Source organism: Ostrea edulis, chromosome 1 (genome assembly GCF_947568905.1).
Source record: "Ostrea edulis chromosome 1, xbOstEdul1.1, whole genome shotgun sequence".
NCBI classification, from domain to species: Eukaryota; Metazoa; Mollusca; class Bivalvia; order Ostreida; family Ostreidae; genus Ostrea; species Ostrea edulis.
Window position 1 is genome coordinate 32,073,241 of NC_079164.1, and position 19,417 is coordinate 32,092,657.

The 19,417-nt window shown below is 37.1% G+C and overlaps 2 protein-coding genes across 2 annotated transcripts; one reads left to right on the plus strand and one right to left on the minus strand.

The window, feature by feature from the left end:
- The first annotated feature begins 5,666 nt into the window (after window positions 1-5,666).
- On the plus strand, window positions 5,667-16,041 carry LOC125676938 (sodium-dependent multivitamin transporter-like). The gene is made up of 13 exons (XM_048915176.2): window positions 5,667-6,008; window positions 6,803-6,868; window positions 11,688-11,739; window positions 12,735-12,802; window positions 12,889-13,043; window positions 13,208-13,348; window positions 13,507-13,633; window positions 13,919-14,007; window positions 14,182-14,467; window positions 14,669-14,883; window positions 15,061-15,161; window positions 15,669-15,760; window positions 15,856-16,041. The coding sequence occupies exons 1-13, from the start codon at window positions 5,667-5,669 to the stop codon at window positions 15,952-15,954; spliced, it is 1,833 nt and encodes a 610-aa protein (XP_048771133.1). The 3' UTR covers window positions 15,955-16,041.
- A 430-nt stretch (window positions 16,042-16,471) lies between these two features.
- On the minus strand, window positions 16,472-19,046 carry LOC125660245 (uncharacterized). The gene is made up of 2 exons (XM_048892082.2): window positions 18,594-19,046; window positions 16,472-17,070 (listed from the first exon to the last, which is right to left on the minus strand). The coding sequence occupies exons 1-2, from the start codon at window positions 18,991-18,993 to the stop codon at window positions 16,643-16,645; spliced, it is 828 nt and encodes a 275-aa protein (XP_048748039.1). The 5' UTR covers window positions 18,994-19,046; the 3' UTR covers window positions 16,472-16,642.
- Window positions 19,047-19,417: the final 371 nt, after the last annotated feature.

The window sequence follows — 19,417 nt, forward strand, 5'->3', positions numbered from 1 at the left end:
TCAAAAGCCTAAGTTTTTGTAACGTACTTGGTAGAAGTTGGTTGTTTTGGGGTTTTTTAAAAATTATTTTCCCGCATTTTATATACTGACACATCCTGTCTGTCCACTCACTCAGCTGACGTGTCCATGTCTTAATTCAAATATCTCTGCTAAATCCGTGCAGTCAGAGTGAGTGAACACATTAGGTCGATATTCCCAAGGTTGAACACTTTGAATTCTCCCCAATTTCAAGGTACCAAGGAGGAGGAAACGTCATTTCATACATGTTCTACTGTGTATCATGTTTGTAAAGTCAACACGGTGTAGTGTTTGTCGTGTCGCTGTGTTGTTCCATATCGTCTTAAGTTCATATCAGCAGGATCCAGCACAGAAATCGCAGAGATCTTAACACTTTGTATTGGTAAATTGAGTTATTGTCTTTAAAATAATTTCTGTGTGAGGAAATCTTAAGATTTCTGCCAGGACTTTGAAAATCGGCCGATATTCAGGGAGAACCGGTTTTCTAAGGGGTCGGTTTGGAGAAGTTTCACTGTATACTGAATATATCTGTTAACATTTATTCCAAACTTATTCTGAATTTTGAACTTATTAAAAAAACATTCAAACATATTTTATTGAGAAACTCAATAGGATCGGGCAACAGGCATAGCCTATGTAGGCCCTCTCCAAAACAAATCGAAATTTAGAAAGTATTAGCGTAAATCTTTAATATATTCTCAAAAGATTGCAATAATTTCGAGTTGACTTTGTTATTTTCCATCAGTATTTCATTTTTCCCTTTATTTCTGTTGTTAATATCTTTCCTGTAATTAAATGTTTTTGTTTATTGAAACTAAAGAATGTTATGTTCCTTTAAGAGATATGTTTGGTAATTCCTTTTCAGATTCAATGTGCTCAATCTCAAAATGTTCTGCAAAAAATTGCAAAACTTGTGATATACTGATCACTAGAAATTCATTTAGTAGTAATCTTACTGTACGTAGTTTCCGTACCAAAATTTTGATAATTTGACTTCTTACGTTGTCTCCGTCATTGAGTATAACCTGTGTGGCTCAGTTTATGTCGGAGAAACCAAGAGTTCACTTAATAAAAGAATATCGGGGCACAAACAAATAAATAAAGGTGGTAATGCACCAGACCACTCCTTCATGTCACTGAGGGTAAGGATGTTTGGGAAAAAATTACCATCACACAAACAATCCAACATTAAGCACACCTTTTCGTAGACAACGAGAAGATCTCTGGATCAGAATTCTAGGCACTGTATTTCCATATGGATGCAATGATAATGTATATTATGTGGGAAATTTGACTAGTCCACAAGGAAATAACGTGATTGTGATGGGACCCTTTCCCAATACTCAAAGACGGAAACGCAGACATGGACATCGTTCATATAAAATACCAAGTATAAATGACGTCACGTTTGATTCACTTTTGCCTTACGTCAACAGACAATTAGGTCCACATCATATTCGTAAAAAACTTTATTCTGTTCCATCGAGAGTTTTACATACGTTATTTGAAGAAGCGGTAGCTAGTCTATACTTGGATTTTTCAACTCCTGAATATAGACTGAACTCTATGATTATGGATGTTGCTTATCACAGGCTCTTTAAACCAGTACGGGTCATAGATGATATTCCTTCCAAATCATGCCGCCAATTTCTTAAACCCAAATTTACAAACAAAGGAATAGATGCCGTAAACATAAGCAACATTCTTTGTAATAAAAGGGTTCAGTCGTGTATTCCAACTTATGTCAAGTTCAAGTCTACACCCTGCAGTTCCCACAGCTTTACTTCTACTATTGCATCCTAACTTTTTGATTATAAGCAAACTTTGCAGTGCCTAGATATAGACCATCTTATACGTAATCCACCAACGTATTCTTGTTCTTCATCTTCTTTCAACTATAGTCCAGCTGGACATGTCATTACCAGTGATGTTGATATAATTGAGAATGAGGATCTCAAATCACTTATTCTAAAAGGTCCTAAATACAGAAAACCTCGGTCTTTTAATTGGCGACAGAACTTCATCTCTATTATGATTTCTGTCGAAGATTATGCCAGACGATGGGCTAAATATGAAAAAGAAGAACTTGATACATTGTCAGAATGGGTTAAAAGCATAAGAGGAATACCCACATTAGACATATTAAAACAAAAGTACATAACATCTTCTGTGTTTAGTAAATCGGACGTGATAAAAAGAATTTGATAGGTTACATGAAGAATATGTTTTGGTTTCAGCTGACAAAGCTAGTAACAACATTGTCTTTGTTTGTAAGGCTCATTATTACAACTGTATTTCAAACGAACTTGGCATTAATTCCACCTTTGGTAAACGTACTTATACTCCAACTGCCCTTTCAACAGATGAAAGTCTTCAAAACCATGCTTCCATTTTAGACACATTTAATATCCCATTCAATGGGTCGAATGAATATGAGTTACCGTACCTATACTGGATTCCTAAACGACATGAAAAGTGAAGACAACAAACAGTGATCAATTTCATAACTCCTATAAGCAATACAATGTAGATAGTTGGGCAAACACGGAACCCTGGACACACCAGAAGTGGAATCAGGTGCAAATGAGGAGTAAGTATCCCCTGTCGACCGGTCACACCCGCCGTGAGCCCTATATCCTGATCAGGTAAACGGAGTTATCTGTAGTCAAAATCAGTGTGCCAAGAACGACCTAACAATCGGTATGAAACATGTCAGACAGCATTTGACCCAATGATAGGTTGTATTGACGAACTAGATCGTTATAACAACCATAGAATTTGCGAAATGCTTACTTCAGTCGAGACTGTTGAAACTCCTGTACCATCAACTTGTTTATCAGTAGCTTGCCTCGATTTAAAAACTGACAATACGCAGAACAAACTCTTGCGTATCGAATCAGTTGAGAGATATAAACACCATGTGCAGGTAATAAAAACCTTTCCAAAGATACATTCCTGGATTCAGTAAGTGCCCTACCAAGCCCCTATCTTTGCTCCTCAGGAAAATATCAACAGCTGTGAAGGAGAAACTTCAAACTTACTATGCGACTACATATGCCAGAACGGGTGTTAATCAAATGTGAAATCTAAAAAATTCTAAAGAACTTTTAGTAAACTTGAAATCGCAAAACTTTTGCCAAATCAATAACATTAAACCCTACGACTTTTCAACACTATACACAACCATTCCTCATGATAGATTAAAGACTAGACTTTTTGACTTCATAGACAGTTGCTTCTTCAACAAAAACGGAAAACGGAAATATTTATATCTAGTGATTAGTCATACAAAAACGTACTTTGTTAAATACCACTCTGATTCCACGCACAAGTACTCTGAAGTTGAAATAAAAAATATGCTATAGTTCCTCATTGACAATATCTTCGTGATCTTTGGTGATCAGGTCTTCCAACAGTCTGTTGGAATTGCCATGAGCACCAATTGTGCTCCTTTGTTAGCTGACCTGTTTCTATATTCATATGAAGCAGAGTTTATTCAACAACTTCTGCGTGCGAAGAAATAATATCTTGCTATGGCCTTCAATACGACATTTAGATATATCGACGACGGTTTTGTCGATTAACAATGATAACTTTCATTGATATGTCGATTCGATGTATCCCTGTGATCTCGAAATAAAACACACCACAGAGCCGTCCATTTCTGCTTCATACTTAGATATTTTATTGAAAGTAGACATTAACGGCAAACTGACAACTCAACTGTCTGACAAACGGGATGATTTCATCTTCTTCATTGTCAACTTCCCATATCTATGTAGCAATATTCCATTATCACCTTCATATGGTGTTTATATTTCTCAGCTGATTCGATACGCAAGAGCTTGTTCTGCGTATAGTCAGTTTTTAAATCGAGCAAGCTACTGACAAACAAGTTGATGATACAGGGGTTTCAACAGTCTCGATTGAAGGCAGCATTTTGCAAATTCTATGGTTGTTATAACGATCTACTTAGTCAATACAACCTATCATTAGGTCAAATGCTGTCTGACGTGTTTCATACCGATTGTTAGGCCGTTCTTGGCACACTGATTTTGACTACGGAGAACTCCGTTTACCTGATCAGGATATAGGGCTCACGGCGGGTGTGACCGGTCGACAAGGGATTTTTACTCCTCCTAGGCACCAGATCCCACCTCTGGTGTGTCCAGGGGTCCGTATTTGCCCAACTATCTATTTTGCATTGCTTATAGGAGTTATGAGATTGATCAATGTTCGTTATCTTCACTTTGCACTTGGTTGTGTTTATTCGAGTAATCCTAGCAATTCAGAATTCTTAATGCAGATTGGTATTTCATTATCATACTTCATAACTGTTTTTAAAAATCGGAGAAAAAAATAAATTAGGCTTGCACAGTAAAATGTCGTAACTCCTACCAATGACCGTACGGTGTGCATTTCAACTCTAAATCCATGTTGTTGTTTAGTGAAACATTCTGAAAGTAAAAATAATTTAGACGAGAATGCGAAAAACAACTTTTTTTGTAGAGATGCATGTATTTGTCGTTATCAAGTCTGTAACATGTTAAAAACCGCTGAGAAATCATTTACCTATTACATACTCACGCATAGCTCTTATCCTTAGACGAATTTGACTCCACCTTTTTGGCACACTGTTTTTCCCTATAATTGCTCTAAAACTTCTTCTTTTTTTCGGATTTCAAACATTTCGGTTGAGCATCACTGAAGAGACATTATTTGTCGAATTGCGCATCTGGTGCATCAAAATTGGTACCGTATAAGTTTTACATTATGACCCCTGGGTCGAGGCTTCTGCTGGTGGACTGTTAGTCCACGAGGGTATCTACAGCCCAGTAGCTAAGTACTTCATTACTAGCTTGAAAATACGGATGTATATTTAATTGCTGTTATAAAATTTAGAAATTCATTTCAAAATTAAGGATTATCTCCCTCACGCATAGCTCTTATCCTTAGACGTATTTGACTCCACCATTTTGGCACACTGTTTTTCCCTATAATTGCTCTAAAACTTAAAAGTTTTTTTCGGATTTCAAACATTTCGGTTGAGCATCACTGAAGAGACATTATTTGTCGAAATGCGCATCTGGTGCATCAAAATTGGTACCGTATAAGTTTTACATACTAATAGAATGGAATAAGCAAAGAGCATAAAATATATATTATTCCCTTTAAATTTTGATCGATGATGGATAATTATATGTGTCAGTTACTTTTTACACTACTTTAACTATTGTAGTCAGCACTGGCTACCTAGTGCCATAGGTAAATTCTTATCGATGATGGATAATTAGATGTGTCAGTTACTTTTTACACTACTTTAATTACTGTAGTCAGCACTGGCTACCTAGTGCCATAGGTAAATTCTTCCAGATAACATTAAAAGCCTTTGTTATGGAAACATCAGAGAAAATGTACTTAAAACGATTAATATGACGGCAAAACATCGTACTGAATAGATATGTAAGGCGGTCACTTATCTCTCCCATGCAAACAACCTCTAACGACCGAACAATGATCATCGGCCATTGTCTTAAGACAGGGTTACAGTTTCAGACTCACGAAATACGAAACTGAAAAATCCAGTTAAAGGCTGCAAGCGCATCTAACCATTCCCAGTTTATTTTCGTCCATATTTCTGGGCCGATATGGCGGAAACCAAACGATTTGGAACTGTAGACTATGTAATTTTCATTTTGACTCTAGTGGTATCGGCAGCCATTGGAATATTTTATGCTTGGCGAGACAAAAAACGACAGAGCACTGACAATTTTCTACTGGGAGGCAGAAAAATGTCTATCGTCCCCGTGACGCTGTCTCTAATGGCCAGTTTTCTGTCCGCCGTGTTGGTGCTGGGAGTACCAACAGAAATATATTACCATGGAACCATGTATTGGCTGATATCGTTCTCAAACATCGTTACATTTCCGGTGGCTGTCCACGCGTTTTTACCAGTTTTTCATAGGCTGGAAATCACAAGTGCTTATGAGGTAAGATACCAAATACTGAAACAAAAAGAACCCATACAATGCATTTCATGTTCATATTTACTTCAGAAAAAAAGTATTTTATGCGCATTACATGCACTTCAATACATGCTTACCACTGTTTGGTATAACTAATGTACCCAATTTACAGTCCTTTATTCCTTAAAAATAAGATGTAAATATTTACTCTTATTATAATCAAATGTTACAGGCAAGGGTCACAAAATAGACAACTATGTTTTGATATAGTTAGGTGCAAGTACATTAGTTCTAGAAGAGCAGACAGCACTAAAAAATTTCATAACAAGTTTTTGCCAATGATTTTAAAACTACCATGTTGTTTATATTCATTAGCTCATTAACCTTAATAATGCTGGAGGTTATAAAAAAAATTGTTAGGAAACGTTTTTCTGTCGTTTAAAAATACATATATTTACACTCATCGACATAATGAAATTCATCACCAATACTATTACAATCACACATTGTACACGTCCTTAAACTTTTTTCAATAGTTTCCACGGAAAGACGGCGACTACAAAGTTCGCAATTTAGTAAACGTGATCCTTACGTGGACACGATTTGAACTGAAAATGTTGAAATTTCATTTTTCCACTTTGATGTTTAAAATGCTTAACTAAGGTATTTCTAATGGTCAGTAAAATTTGAATGTCAGTTGTTAAGTTACAAGAGAGATACAACGCTCATAAATATAGTATTTAGCAGACTGGGGATCGGTCATTTCTTTACATGATTATGTATCAATTGAATTTGATGGTTATGTGATTCTATTTCAGTATCTAGAACTAAGATTCAGCAAAACTATACGGACAATGGGATGCATCGTCTTTCAATTACAAATGGTGAGTCAATGATTAAACACTATCTATTCTTAAAATTCAAGAATGAAATAGATAGGGATTCGAGGGCTGTCCAAGCTAAGCGAGGGGTGAGGCTTCCTGCCAGAAGATTTTTTAAAATAAAGTTTGGTTATTTTGATATTACTTCCTCAATAGTCAATGGTGCTATATTTTCTTTTCAATGTAGCTCAAGCGCATCACTTGTGTTCTCCTTCCCAGTAACAGGAGTACCATTGGTGTACTATAGTGTTATAGGGCAGAGTAAACCCACAACCAGCAACATTCAATCACGCGACTCAAGGATTTAAAAAATTCTACGTAACTACGGTAATCAATGTTCAGAAAACAGTGCCCTGGGGGGGGGGGGTTTCACTGCTGAGCTGAATTCACACACGAGAATAAGGCTGTTTATAGCGCTGTCGAAATCTACTATGAAGCCCAGTCGTCATTAATGTAATATTTAATACCACAAACGTTTTTTGAGTTAGACATAAGAATTAGTGAAAATTTTGTGACATCTTTTCAAATCTTCTAGAATCACCAATATCAATCAAACTTGACACAAAGCATTCTCGGGTGAAGGGGTTATGCTATCTTCAATGGGGACATAATGGAATTAAAAGGCAAAAATACGGTGAGGTAATTCTAAAATCGTCGCAAGAACCACATGGCCAGAAAAGTTGAAATTTACAAAAAAAGCTTTCTAGCTTAAAATAGATTCACGTTTATTCAAATAATTGCTCCATGCGTTAGAGCAGGGGCATAATAAAGAATCAAAATTTTACATTGGGAAGCATAGGAATTTTTTTCAAGTCTTGTTTTCAAGAACACCAGGGCCATGATTACTGTAGATTCTTTATTTTACGCGAGTACTTAATATGGCAAAATGACTCGTATACTTTCAATCACGTGAACATGAATTCGCGTGTCGTCTGTTAATCAAGAGTTCTTGCATGTATTTTAAAAACATAAAAATAAAAACAAATGCTTTTCTTTTGCGAGATACGTTTCTCGCGAAATTACGCAATAATAAATTCCTCGCGTATATTTAGGAATCTACAGTATTCATATTGATAGGCAAGCATTCCCAGATAGTGCAGATTTTAGTTATATTGATGTGCAAGCATCCCCAGATAGTGCAGATTTTAGTTATATTGATTTGCAAGCATCTCCAGATAGTGCAGATTTGAGTTCCTTTAAATTGTAGACCCCGAAAGTAGTGTGGGACCATAATATAGAATTGATGTTTTACTTATAGGGAAACAGTTTCAACAGTCTCTAATTTAAAGTCAGCGTTTCACAACATTTACGGTCGTTATGACGATCTAATTTGCCGATACACCTTGGGTAAAATGTTGTCTGACATGTTTCATACCAAATGAAACCTTTCTTTACACACTTATTTTGACTGCGGAATAACTCCGTTTAACTGATCGAGATATGGTGTGACCGAATGGTTACTCCTAGACACCTGATCCCACCTCTGATGTGTCCACGAATCCGTGTTTGTCCTACTCTTAATTTTGTGTTCTTTATATGAGTTAAGAGATTAAATACTGTTCGTTATCTTTAACTTTCGATAAGCGCTCAGAAGATTTATGTCAATTACAATTTAAGTAAATGTGTTCAGTCTAATTACAAAGCGAAAGGGTACCAAAAACTACGGACCGGTGTCATTATTATCCTATTGGTTAAAACTATTAGAAAAAATACTACATGATAGAATAACAGATATTATAACTAGTAAAATAGCATTTCCTAATCACCAACTGCAAGGTTTTCAGAAGGATCTGCGTTGTATTGCTGCAACAACAATCAATTTCAATTCCTTGTATCACGACAGCCCTGTTTATGTAGCATTTGTAGATTGTAAAAACAAAACATACGATACAGTTTGAAGAAATATTTCATAAATAAGGACTAAGGAAGAAATTTGGAAATTATTGACGACTGTCATATTGATAATGAAAGTACCGTATTTGTAAATGCCATGTGTCTGCATGGTTGGAATTCTAAGGGGTATTTTTTTTGTAGGGGTGGGGGTCCATTTCTATGTCACATGTATTCATTGTAAGTCAGTTGTTCTGCTCTTTGTCAGTTACATGCAGAGGAAGCATATCTACATAGAGAACAATTTCCTTTGTTTGGAGGTTTATCAATTCCCGTTTTCTTTAGGTTTGTCTGATTTTGTTATTCAACTGCAAAATGACAAAAGAAAACAATGCAAAATTATAACCATCTGTACTTAATTTTGGATCAATTTACGACATATTTCAAATAAGGAAAACTATTGAAATAGGTGTCATTTGGATATTTTCGTGTATTAACTCCATATTTGTGAAAAGTTGATTCAGAAAATAAGGATTAAGATGATAAAGAGGGACATACCAAAAGTCAGTAGCTACGTACTAGAATTCTATCTAGGTACAGGTCTTGCCTACCTCTAACACCATACTGAAGGTCACGGGAAATGATTCCATTCCATGGTTGTAATTGTTTGAAAAAGTAGAAGTACAATTAATCCTTTATGTAAACGATTACCTCAAAACATTACTCGGTCGCTTGTAAAAGCTCAATCTTCATGTGTTCTGACCTTGAGTTTCATACAGATAAAAATGGTGAATCCTTTTACCCCAAAATACCCTCTGGAATTAGGAATGGCAAGATGCAAGATAACAAAATGATGAAGACAATTTACATGTGTAGCTATGTGTTACTTCTCACACGACCATAACTTCTTTATACTTCAGATCTCGGGGACTTCCGTGGCCGAGTGGTTAGAGCATCGCGCTCAAAATCACATGGCCTCTCACCTCTATCGGCGCGGGTTCGAATCCCGCTCGCGCCGGTAAGTGAGAAAGTTTCCCAGTTTACTTTCGGAAGGTCGGGGGTTCTTTCTTCCACCAATAAACTTCCACCAATAAACCAATAAGTGGGCGCCACCATATAACTGAAAAATTGTTGAGTGTGGCGGAAAACATCAATCAATACTTCAGACATCGATCACGTGTCGTCCTTTGTGCTTGTTATTTCGTTCATTGTTAGAAATATAACTGCCTGAATTGTCGTATTTGGTTTATTGTCAGGTGTTAGTATTTGTGGTTGCTCTGTGCTCTATTAGTTTTAAGAATTAAGTTGTCTTCATGTACGTGTGTTTGTTTTACGTCCCTTCGAGAACTTTGCAATCAATTTGCGACGTCACCACTGTCTGATTCGATTCGATATTATATTGTATAAATATACAAAGAGATAAGTTACGAGTTCTAGCAACCTCTCCCACTGTCGGTGTAGTATTTACAAACTTACACCAATGCATGGCGCTCAGGGCCGGATAAGTGAGGGTTATTGATCGTGTCATTCCTCCGAAACTTTAAGGTCTTATCCGAAATACGAGCGTTGGCGAAGGAGCAATCACTACCTATCTTTACGTTTTAGGTTTGACACAGCCAAGACACATGCTGGACTCGAATCCACTGGTCACAAAGCAGGTGTTCGATAACCACTGAGCTACTGCGATTGGTATTCAAGTACGTACTGTACCTGTACAGTGTAAATGCTCAAGATTGTAAGACAACCGTTTGGAATTTTAATATTCTTCCAAAAACTGTTATTTTCTACCTCCTAGGCACCTGGTCCCATCTCTGGTATGTCCAGGGGTCCGTGTTTCCCTTCTACGAATTTTGTATTATTTATAGAATTTATCAGATTGATCACTGATCGTTATCTTCACTTGTTCATTACGCGCATGAATGCTCTGTTCTATGAATAAGTACATTGTGTATATAGTGTGTACGTGTTCGTGTGTTGCTGCACATTGTGTGTATAGTGTGTATGTGTTCATGTGTTGCTGTACATTGTGTATATAGGGTGTACGTGTTCGTGTGCTGCTGTACATTGTGTGTATAGTGTGTATGTGTTCATGTGTTGCTGTACATTGTGTATATAGAGTGTACGTGTTCGTGTGTTGCTGTACATTGTGTGTATAGGGTGTACGTGTTCGTGTGTTGCTGTACATTGTGTATATAGTGTGTATGTGTTCATGTGTTGCTGTACATTGTGTATATAGGGTGTACGTGTTCGTGTGTTGTTGTACATTGTGTGTATAGTGTGTACGTGTTTGTGTGTTGCTGTATATTGTGTGTATAGTGTGTATGTGTTCATGTGTTGCTGTACATTGTGTATATAGTGTGTACGTGTTCGTGTGCTGCTGACATCCCGTCTTACCCCTGATGTTTCGGCTTTGTAGTGAATGTTCACAGAGTAAGCAGGCCTCATGGTGTAAGGAAAACAACCCAGGGTAAATCCCTGTACACCTTTAAGTATACCTGTGTAACTAATGATATCCTTAGCATTTCTCATGTTTAGAGTTACCTGTGTAACTAATGATATCCTTAGCATTTCTCATGTTTAGAGTTACCTATGCTACAAGAATTCAAAGCCAATAACAAATGTGTTAATATACATTGGTGTTCCTCTAAAGTGTTTTAAGCTATTGGTATTTGAAAATGCAGTTAACTCCTTCGGTAATTTTTATTTTTTATTTTTATTATTTATTAATAAAAGGAGCAGATAAATCTACGTTTATTCAGACGTACAAGGTACACTTATCCAGCTTCCGCTTCTGTTATTCAATTTCCATATGTTTGTTTGTGAAAAATACATACATGTATTCCACTTGCATCAATGTATTTATTTGTCGTAAAAGTGTTGGTCAGATGTCTTTTTTTATTTTTACTGCTGCTTTCGAAATATATAATCAACTTTAGCAACACAGCTGTATAAGATCTATAGGATGTATATTTTTTTTTCAATTCTTCTGCAGTTGCTTTACATGGCTGTGGTACTGTATGCTCCAGCTCTTGCACTCAATCAAGGTAATGTAAGATTTTTTTTCTAAACTCACTTCACCATAAAGTTTTGAAGAATATGAATACTCACCAGTGTGTTTTCGTGTACATACTAGAAAGTGACTGAAATAGAAAGTTAACTTCAAACAAGGATATCAGTAATTGATTTTGTGATCAAAAGATGAATGTCATAAATATCAATTAAATGATTCATAATGTTGTATCACCATGAAAGGAGAATTATTTGACTGTATAATCATCCAGTATTTGAGGCACACGGCAAATTCGAACGAAGAGGTCAGCTGATTTTTAGGGTCAAAGATCAGAAGGTCAGGGTAATTATTTAGATAACATGATTAATATTTTCTTTTTGCACATGACAACATGCACTAAGCACCAGATTTTTGTTTGTCGTTTTTTCCATCCCATTTGCCCGTCAAGATGAAAAAGAAAACTACGAAATCTCTTGCTGTGGCCTTCAACTCGACATTTAGATATATCTCACCTCTGGTATATTCAGGGGTCCGTTTTTGTCCAGCTCTCAATTTTGTATTGCTTATAGGAGTTATGAGATTGGTGTCTGTTCGTTATTTCCGCCTTTCATTTATATGTATGAGTACGTTCTGAAAAATACAACGTTTGAGAAAAAATTAAGATAACGAACAGTGATCAATCTCATAACTACTATAAGGAATACAAAATTAAGAGTTGGGCAGACACGGACCCTTGGCTATACTAGATGTAGGACTGTCTGCCTAGGTGATGTTGTGACTGCGGGTCATTAAAAGTCTCACTTTTTCACTATGTATGTGGGGTTGGTTTTTTTTATATAAAAGTGAGAATTTGATCAATAGTGAATTCGTTGAAGTGTTGTGCCCCCAGGGCTAGCTCTCTGTGATGTTCTTGTTTTAATATTATTGCGTTCAAAAGATGTTACAAACTTAAATAGAATCCCAAAGAGAAAATTCAAATCTTCACCTTTCTTTTTCATAGAATAATTTCTGTATTTCCCCTCTTTTCAGTTATGGGATTCAGTATGCTGGTTTCAATTTTAATTATTGGACTGGTGTGCACATTTTACACAGCTATTGTAAGTACGAAATACTTATCTAATCGATGGTGTACACACAAATATTCTGTAGCCAGTGCAATCGGTAACATGTTAACTGACTACAGGGAGGATTAAAGGCCGTGATGTGGACAGACGTCTTCCAGATGACCATTGTATTTATCGGACTTTTGGCATTAGTAATAAAAGTTACCATAGAGGTTGGGGGATTTGACTATGTGTGGGAGACAGCCAAACGGGCGGGGAAACTCCAAGCAGATAAGTAAGGAATCCTTATGGCGTTCTTATCGTCTCAAGCGTTTAGAAATACTCATTTTTGTGGCTACCATCTGTAAATCAATACCAAGTGATGACTTATTTTCAAAGCTCAATGGAGAAAATGTATAAATCTGCCTTTAGGTCTATATATTTCATGTATTCTCTTAGTTTCAACACCAGTCCCTTTGAGCGGCACACTTTCTGGACATTGGTCATCGGTGGTTTTGTGACGTCAATGACAATCTACGGTAGTAACCAAGCCATGATTCAACGATACCTTAGTATGGAAAGTTGCAGAAGCGCACAAGTGTAAGCTAGTAGTATTTCTAAGGTCAATAAATCTGCTGACTATCATCATCTAGTTTACTGATAATGCATTTCGTACCTTTTCTGGACCATAATCAGTATTTACCTTCTAGAAAAGAAATAAAGTCAACGAAGTTAATAGATTGTGAATTATTGTTCAGGGCGCTTTACTGGAACCTCCCAGCCAGTTTGATCTTCACCACTTTGTTGGTATACGTCGGTCTGATCTTATTTGCCCGATATGGAGACAATGACCCAGTGGGGTGTGTCATAGAAAGAAGGGATCAGGTATGGAACTTCTCTTGAGATTTCAACATTACAAATTGCTTTCTCCAAACGAAATCAGTCCACTAGTTTAGGTAGTATGGATGGTACTGTTATATGTGGAGGAAAACGTAGTGGAGGAAAACGTACATCTAATGTACAGTATTCCTCACTTCCGCCGAGTTGCATTTTTATCCATCCATCTGCCTAACAACACTGGATATACGTCTAACCACCTGACCTCCACGTGTTTTTGTCACCATGGTTATGCTGTGCTATTATTTTTAAGCTAAAGCGAATATATTACAGATGATACCATGGCTTGTAATGGATGTCCTGGGTGACTATGCTGGATTTCCTGGACTAATGGTGGCCTGTATATTCAGTGCATCTTTAAGGCAAGTGCAGCTGTAATTTACATTAAAATCTCTTCAGAATATATCCAAAATACGACTAGACTTGAACCAATCAAATCTTTGGAAACTTTTGATTCCATGCCACATGCTTTAAGACTTAGGTGCAAAAAATGTTTACGTCATTTCTAATCCAATTTAACTCCTTATAATTAACAGTACTGTGTCGTCTGGAGTGAATGCCCTTGCCTTAACTTTTATGACTGATGTTCTCCGTCCGCTGTACAAATTTTTCACTAAGACCGATATCAACGAAAAGCGGGCAACACTTTACTCTAAAATAATCGCTCTAATATACGGGTTCCTAACGATCGGATTGGCCTTTCTGTCAGAAAAGATGGGACCTCTGATCCTGCAAATCGCCCTCAGTATATTTGGAATGGTTGGAGGACCACTTCTGAGTGTTTTCGTAATGGCGATGTTTATTCCTTGTATCAATTCATGGGTAGGTATGATGATGGATTGATTAATCAGATATTCAGTTCATAGTTGATGATTTATAACATTTTAAAAGATGCATTTTGTATAAAAGATTATCCAACATACGCTTTGCAAACTGTTGAAATTGATCTATATTAGTCGCTTTTATAACTTTGGGATATAATGCAAAGAGATATTTTTTTTATTATAAACTTCAATGTTTTAGGGCGCTGGTAGTGGTCTCCTGTGTAGCCTCGTCTTCACTTTCTGGCTCGCCATTAGTGCAATAGTTAATAGACCTGCTGCACCGCCTCTCACGTGCCATAACAAAAACGTCACTTCCTTTCTTAATTCATCGACTACTGCCATCATCAGCAGCTCAACAACTTCATTTTTACAGACAGGAACCTCAACAACTTCACAACTGTCCGAGGTCTCCGGGTAACAAAAAATTCACTTAATGTCGTCCTACGAATGAATTGACTAGTATTACATGAATTAGTAGTAATTACATTAGTAACTGAACAGTAATTCGTTACTGCTACCAATTCTATACCAATTTCCCGATTTATATAATATCCTGTTGTTAATGCTTTCCCATTACTCTTTCAAATGCAGGGATTCGCATAATGAGTTGTACAACATATCCTACTTGTGGTACAGTTCATTGGCTGTGATCGTGGGTGTGACAGTGGCAATTATCGTTAGTTTAATAACAGGTAAATCGAGTTTCCTTTCTCAACGTTATCTCAGCCCCGAGAGCGAGGTGAATATTGTACCTCGAGAGTAGCTAAATCATCGTATTGACGGAACAAATATCAACAATTGCCTTATTATTATATTATTGAATAATCTGCATCATTGAAACTTGCTACTAGAGCTTACGAAACGACAGTAGGCGACCATCTTTGTTTTCAGCTAGAGTTCAAGACCTAGTAGAAAATTATTAGAGACGAGTTTCCATTGGACGACTAAAGAATAACCAAACATATCAATCTGGGAATTCCCAATTCATTTTAGTCCGTTGTTGGATAATGTTATATTCACCTCGAAGGCATGTGGCTCTACTTTTTTCTATTTATGGGATCTCAGCCAATCAGATACCCTCGAATGATTCAATAATATAATAAACAGTATTGTTGTGTTTATTTGTCACTCCTGTTACCCTAATTAATGTTTTCGAGAAATACAATATATATAAGTTAAATGTTACAACATATTTTCAGGTGGAACAAGACGGAATCCTGTTGACAAAAGATTGTTGTCACCGCTTTATCTCTATTTATCGTCATTTGCAATATTAAAAGATACCGAAAAGGTTTGAATATACATGTATATTAACATCATTATTAATGGTATATAATAATGATACACGAATCTACTTAGAATTTTATGGATCTCTTTTAATTTTAGGAAGAAGAAAAAATTGAGAAGAAGTCAGATATTGTCAGGAATGGTGTTCATTCGTTGAATCAAACTATTGAAGTGAACATAAAGGAGGATTCTTTATAAGAAGTCCAGTGTTCATTTGTCTGTTATATTAAAGCTTTACTTATGTACTAAGATCGAATAATTGTGAGATGTAATGTTTCATATGGCAAATAATGAATAATACATGTACAATGTACTTGTATGTATCCTTATTTATGTGGCACAACACTTATTACAAAGACGAAATTCCCATTATAGATTCTACAAAATAATATGTTTCAACACTCGTCGTCTGGGTTTGTGGATGAGACAAACCAATTTCTCCCGTGTTCTAAACCTTTCTTGAAATATAGCAGAGTCGCTGAGAAATACAAGCATATGTTGCTGAAAATCATCAATTTACTCATCTGAATTTCATCCTCTAATACCCACACTGATTGTTTGCCCTTGACTCTGATCACTGTCGCTAGGATCGATGGAGCATATCGCTCAAGGCTGCATTCCAAACAATCTAAAAATTTCTCTAAGTAGTTTAATGACATGCAGTTTACATGGGTCTTAGTCTGAGATTTTCTATTCTACAGTCAATGACAAGACATTTAGCAGCTCGTTATTGCTTTAATATTGTACTTCTTCATTAACAGGAAAGGGGACAATTTTACTTTGAAAACAAGTCATGATTACAAAGGATTATGAGTTTCCAATAGACAAAGTGTTGTCGACAAGTGAGAAATTTAAATGGACAAAGAAATAAAAAGTTTTTATCATTTTAGTTCAGCTTCCAACCCGCAAATGAAGATCTGCTATATTGATCGCTACGGATATTTCCCGCGTTATAGGCGTAGGAAACGTGTGTTCTGAGGAATACGTCGTCATTTTGGTTAACATGAACGACAACCGTTCCGCTTACATTTTGGTCTTCCGGTGTGTGCGTGCGCATGAATGTTGCTCCATACGCTACATTGTTGACAACGAGTTCAAATGAGTGTTGCGAATCAAATGTCATTCGAATGGTCCAGGTAAACACATATACCCCACTTTCTGGAGCAACGAATATCCCTGTATTGTAGTGATATCCATTGCCATCGTTCGTCTTCACCACATCAAAAGGAATGGTATGGTGAATTCCGGATTGAAGGTCAGAGGACATGTAAGCATAAAAAGCCACAATTTCCTCGAGCTGTCTTGTCTTGGGAGCTGAAATCATAGAGTTAATGACAATATGGATATAGATTCCTTATCAGTGAAAACTAATCAATATTTTTTTGTAATTTATATTAAGCACATATACCTTACAAAAGAAATTCCCGGCATTAGACTACAGAGAGAGAGAGAGAGAGGAGATCAAATTTGAGAAAGCGCGAGAATTTTTCCCTCATGCAGAGACATCGCTAACTTTAGGAGAAGTTCTATAGGAGCAATCACACCTTACCGGATAGCAAAAAACAGACGTCGCACGGATACAAAGAATTGTGACATAATGCTATTCGTTGATGAAAGTCGTTCCCGCCGCTGCTCGGGGTTCCTGCGATCGGTGTATGAAGCGTACACAATGCATAATAACCACACGACTACTGGACACGTACCGGGCAATTAAAGGTCGATTAATGGACATAACCGTCTGAGTGGCTGACAAGTACCGGTTAAACGAACGTGGGACGCATGAGAAACTGGTATAACTTTCTTTCAACGTTAGACAAACGGACTTGTAACGGTCAAGTGAATAACAAAACGAGTATAATCGAAAGTGGATATATCTTTTCCAGACTTATCACCCTCGCTGATATATTTCCATGATGCCTCCAAAAAGAAAGTTTACAAATGTTGGGAAAGGGTAAACGCAGGGCATGGGAAAGGTACAAGATCCCCATCTCGCCTCTTTGACAATGCTGGGGAAGCGCAACCCGCCCAAGATCAAAGATAGAAATCCTGTCTGAATCTGGAGAGATTCCTGAAGACATTACAATTACTTGGTTAAACGAGCGAGGGACGCATGGGAAACTGATATAAAGTTCTTTCAACGTTAGACGAACGGACTTGTACCGGTCTCGTGGACCTCCGTCTGACAACAAGTAATCACCAGTTTCATGCGTTTCTTGTTTCTTGTCCGTAAAATGCGGTTGGTGTCAATTACATCTTTGGTTGACCCGCTACATGTCCGGTTATAGTCCGGTCGTGACTCATGTCCACCGGACATTAACGGATGTGAACTGGACAACTACAGGAAAAGAAACGCATGAGTTCCGATTAAAACGCATAGGCAAAGGAACGGAGACGAACGGATGGACAATTTTGTTATCCGTTGGACGTCTGCTAGCGTTATCTGGTGAGGTGTGACTTCTGCTCATGCATGACACTCAGGGCGGTAGCAGTGAGGGTTGTTTATCCTGTCAACACCTATCGTAACACGGAACCTCCAGTTTTGAAGTGATATCTGAAAGTCTCGTGACTCTCACTTCTTATGTCGGTGCAGCAGGGAAAACTGGGTTATACTGGATGCTTAGCGAAGGAACTGTCACTGCATATGGTAAACGTCTTAATCTTAGGTTTAACGCGGCGGTGGGATCGAGACTGCGGCTGGGAGAGAGAGAGAGAGAGAGTAAAAAAAGAGAGAAAGTGAGAGAGAGAGAGAGAGAGTAAAGGGAGAGAGAAAGTGAGAGAGTAAAGAGAGAAAGTGAGAGAGAGTAAAGAGAGAAAGAAAGTGAAAGGGAGAGATTTACATGTTGATAATTCATCATTGTTTCCATTCTTTGAAGTTTCACTGACAGTCGATACCATGGGCGGTATATGTTTAGACAAATTGGCAAGCTTCATTTCATTGGTCTGGGGTTCATCAACAGATTGCATCGACTGCTTGTCACAGGAAATGGAATTCATTCGTAAAGTTCTATAGTCACGTTCAAGTCTCCTTATTTTATCATGGTCTTGAATTTGTGACGTCATGAGACCAGTAATGCGTTTATCCTGTTGGATAACTACGTTCCTAAGGTCCATCACAACCAATCGCAATACGTCAACTTCTTTCAAAGCTATTCGCAATATCTCCTCTGTGGACTTCCCTGTAGTCTCCATGAAAAGTAAACACCAAATTGTCAGAGCGATGTAACTCGTGCATTTCATGATTTGTCAATGTGTCCTATTGATCTTATCAGTAGTACGTGTTGGGTCGCAACGGTAAAATCAAAATTTAGATGTGATATAGTACGTATACTCCGTAATCTACAATGTTTTGACTACTTACAAAGAGTATACCTATACTAAAGGAAGCAAAGACCTTCTACAGATACATGTATTGCAATGCTTAAGGTGGCTCACTACATACGAAAATCGCGATTTTTTCATTTAGCAATAAATCGCGGTCGGTTTAATTCGCGGAAAAACAAATCTTAATATCCTGAACCCGATTTCGTATCAACATGAAAGATTAATTCACTGAATGTTAATCTTTCATATTGATGCGAAATCGGGTTCAGGATATTAAGATTTGTTTTTCCGCGAATTAAACCGACCACGATTTATTGCTAAATGAAAAAATCGGGATTTT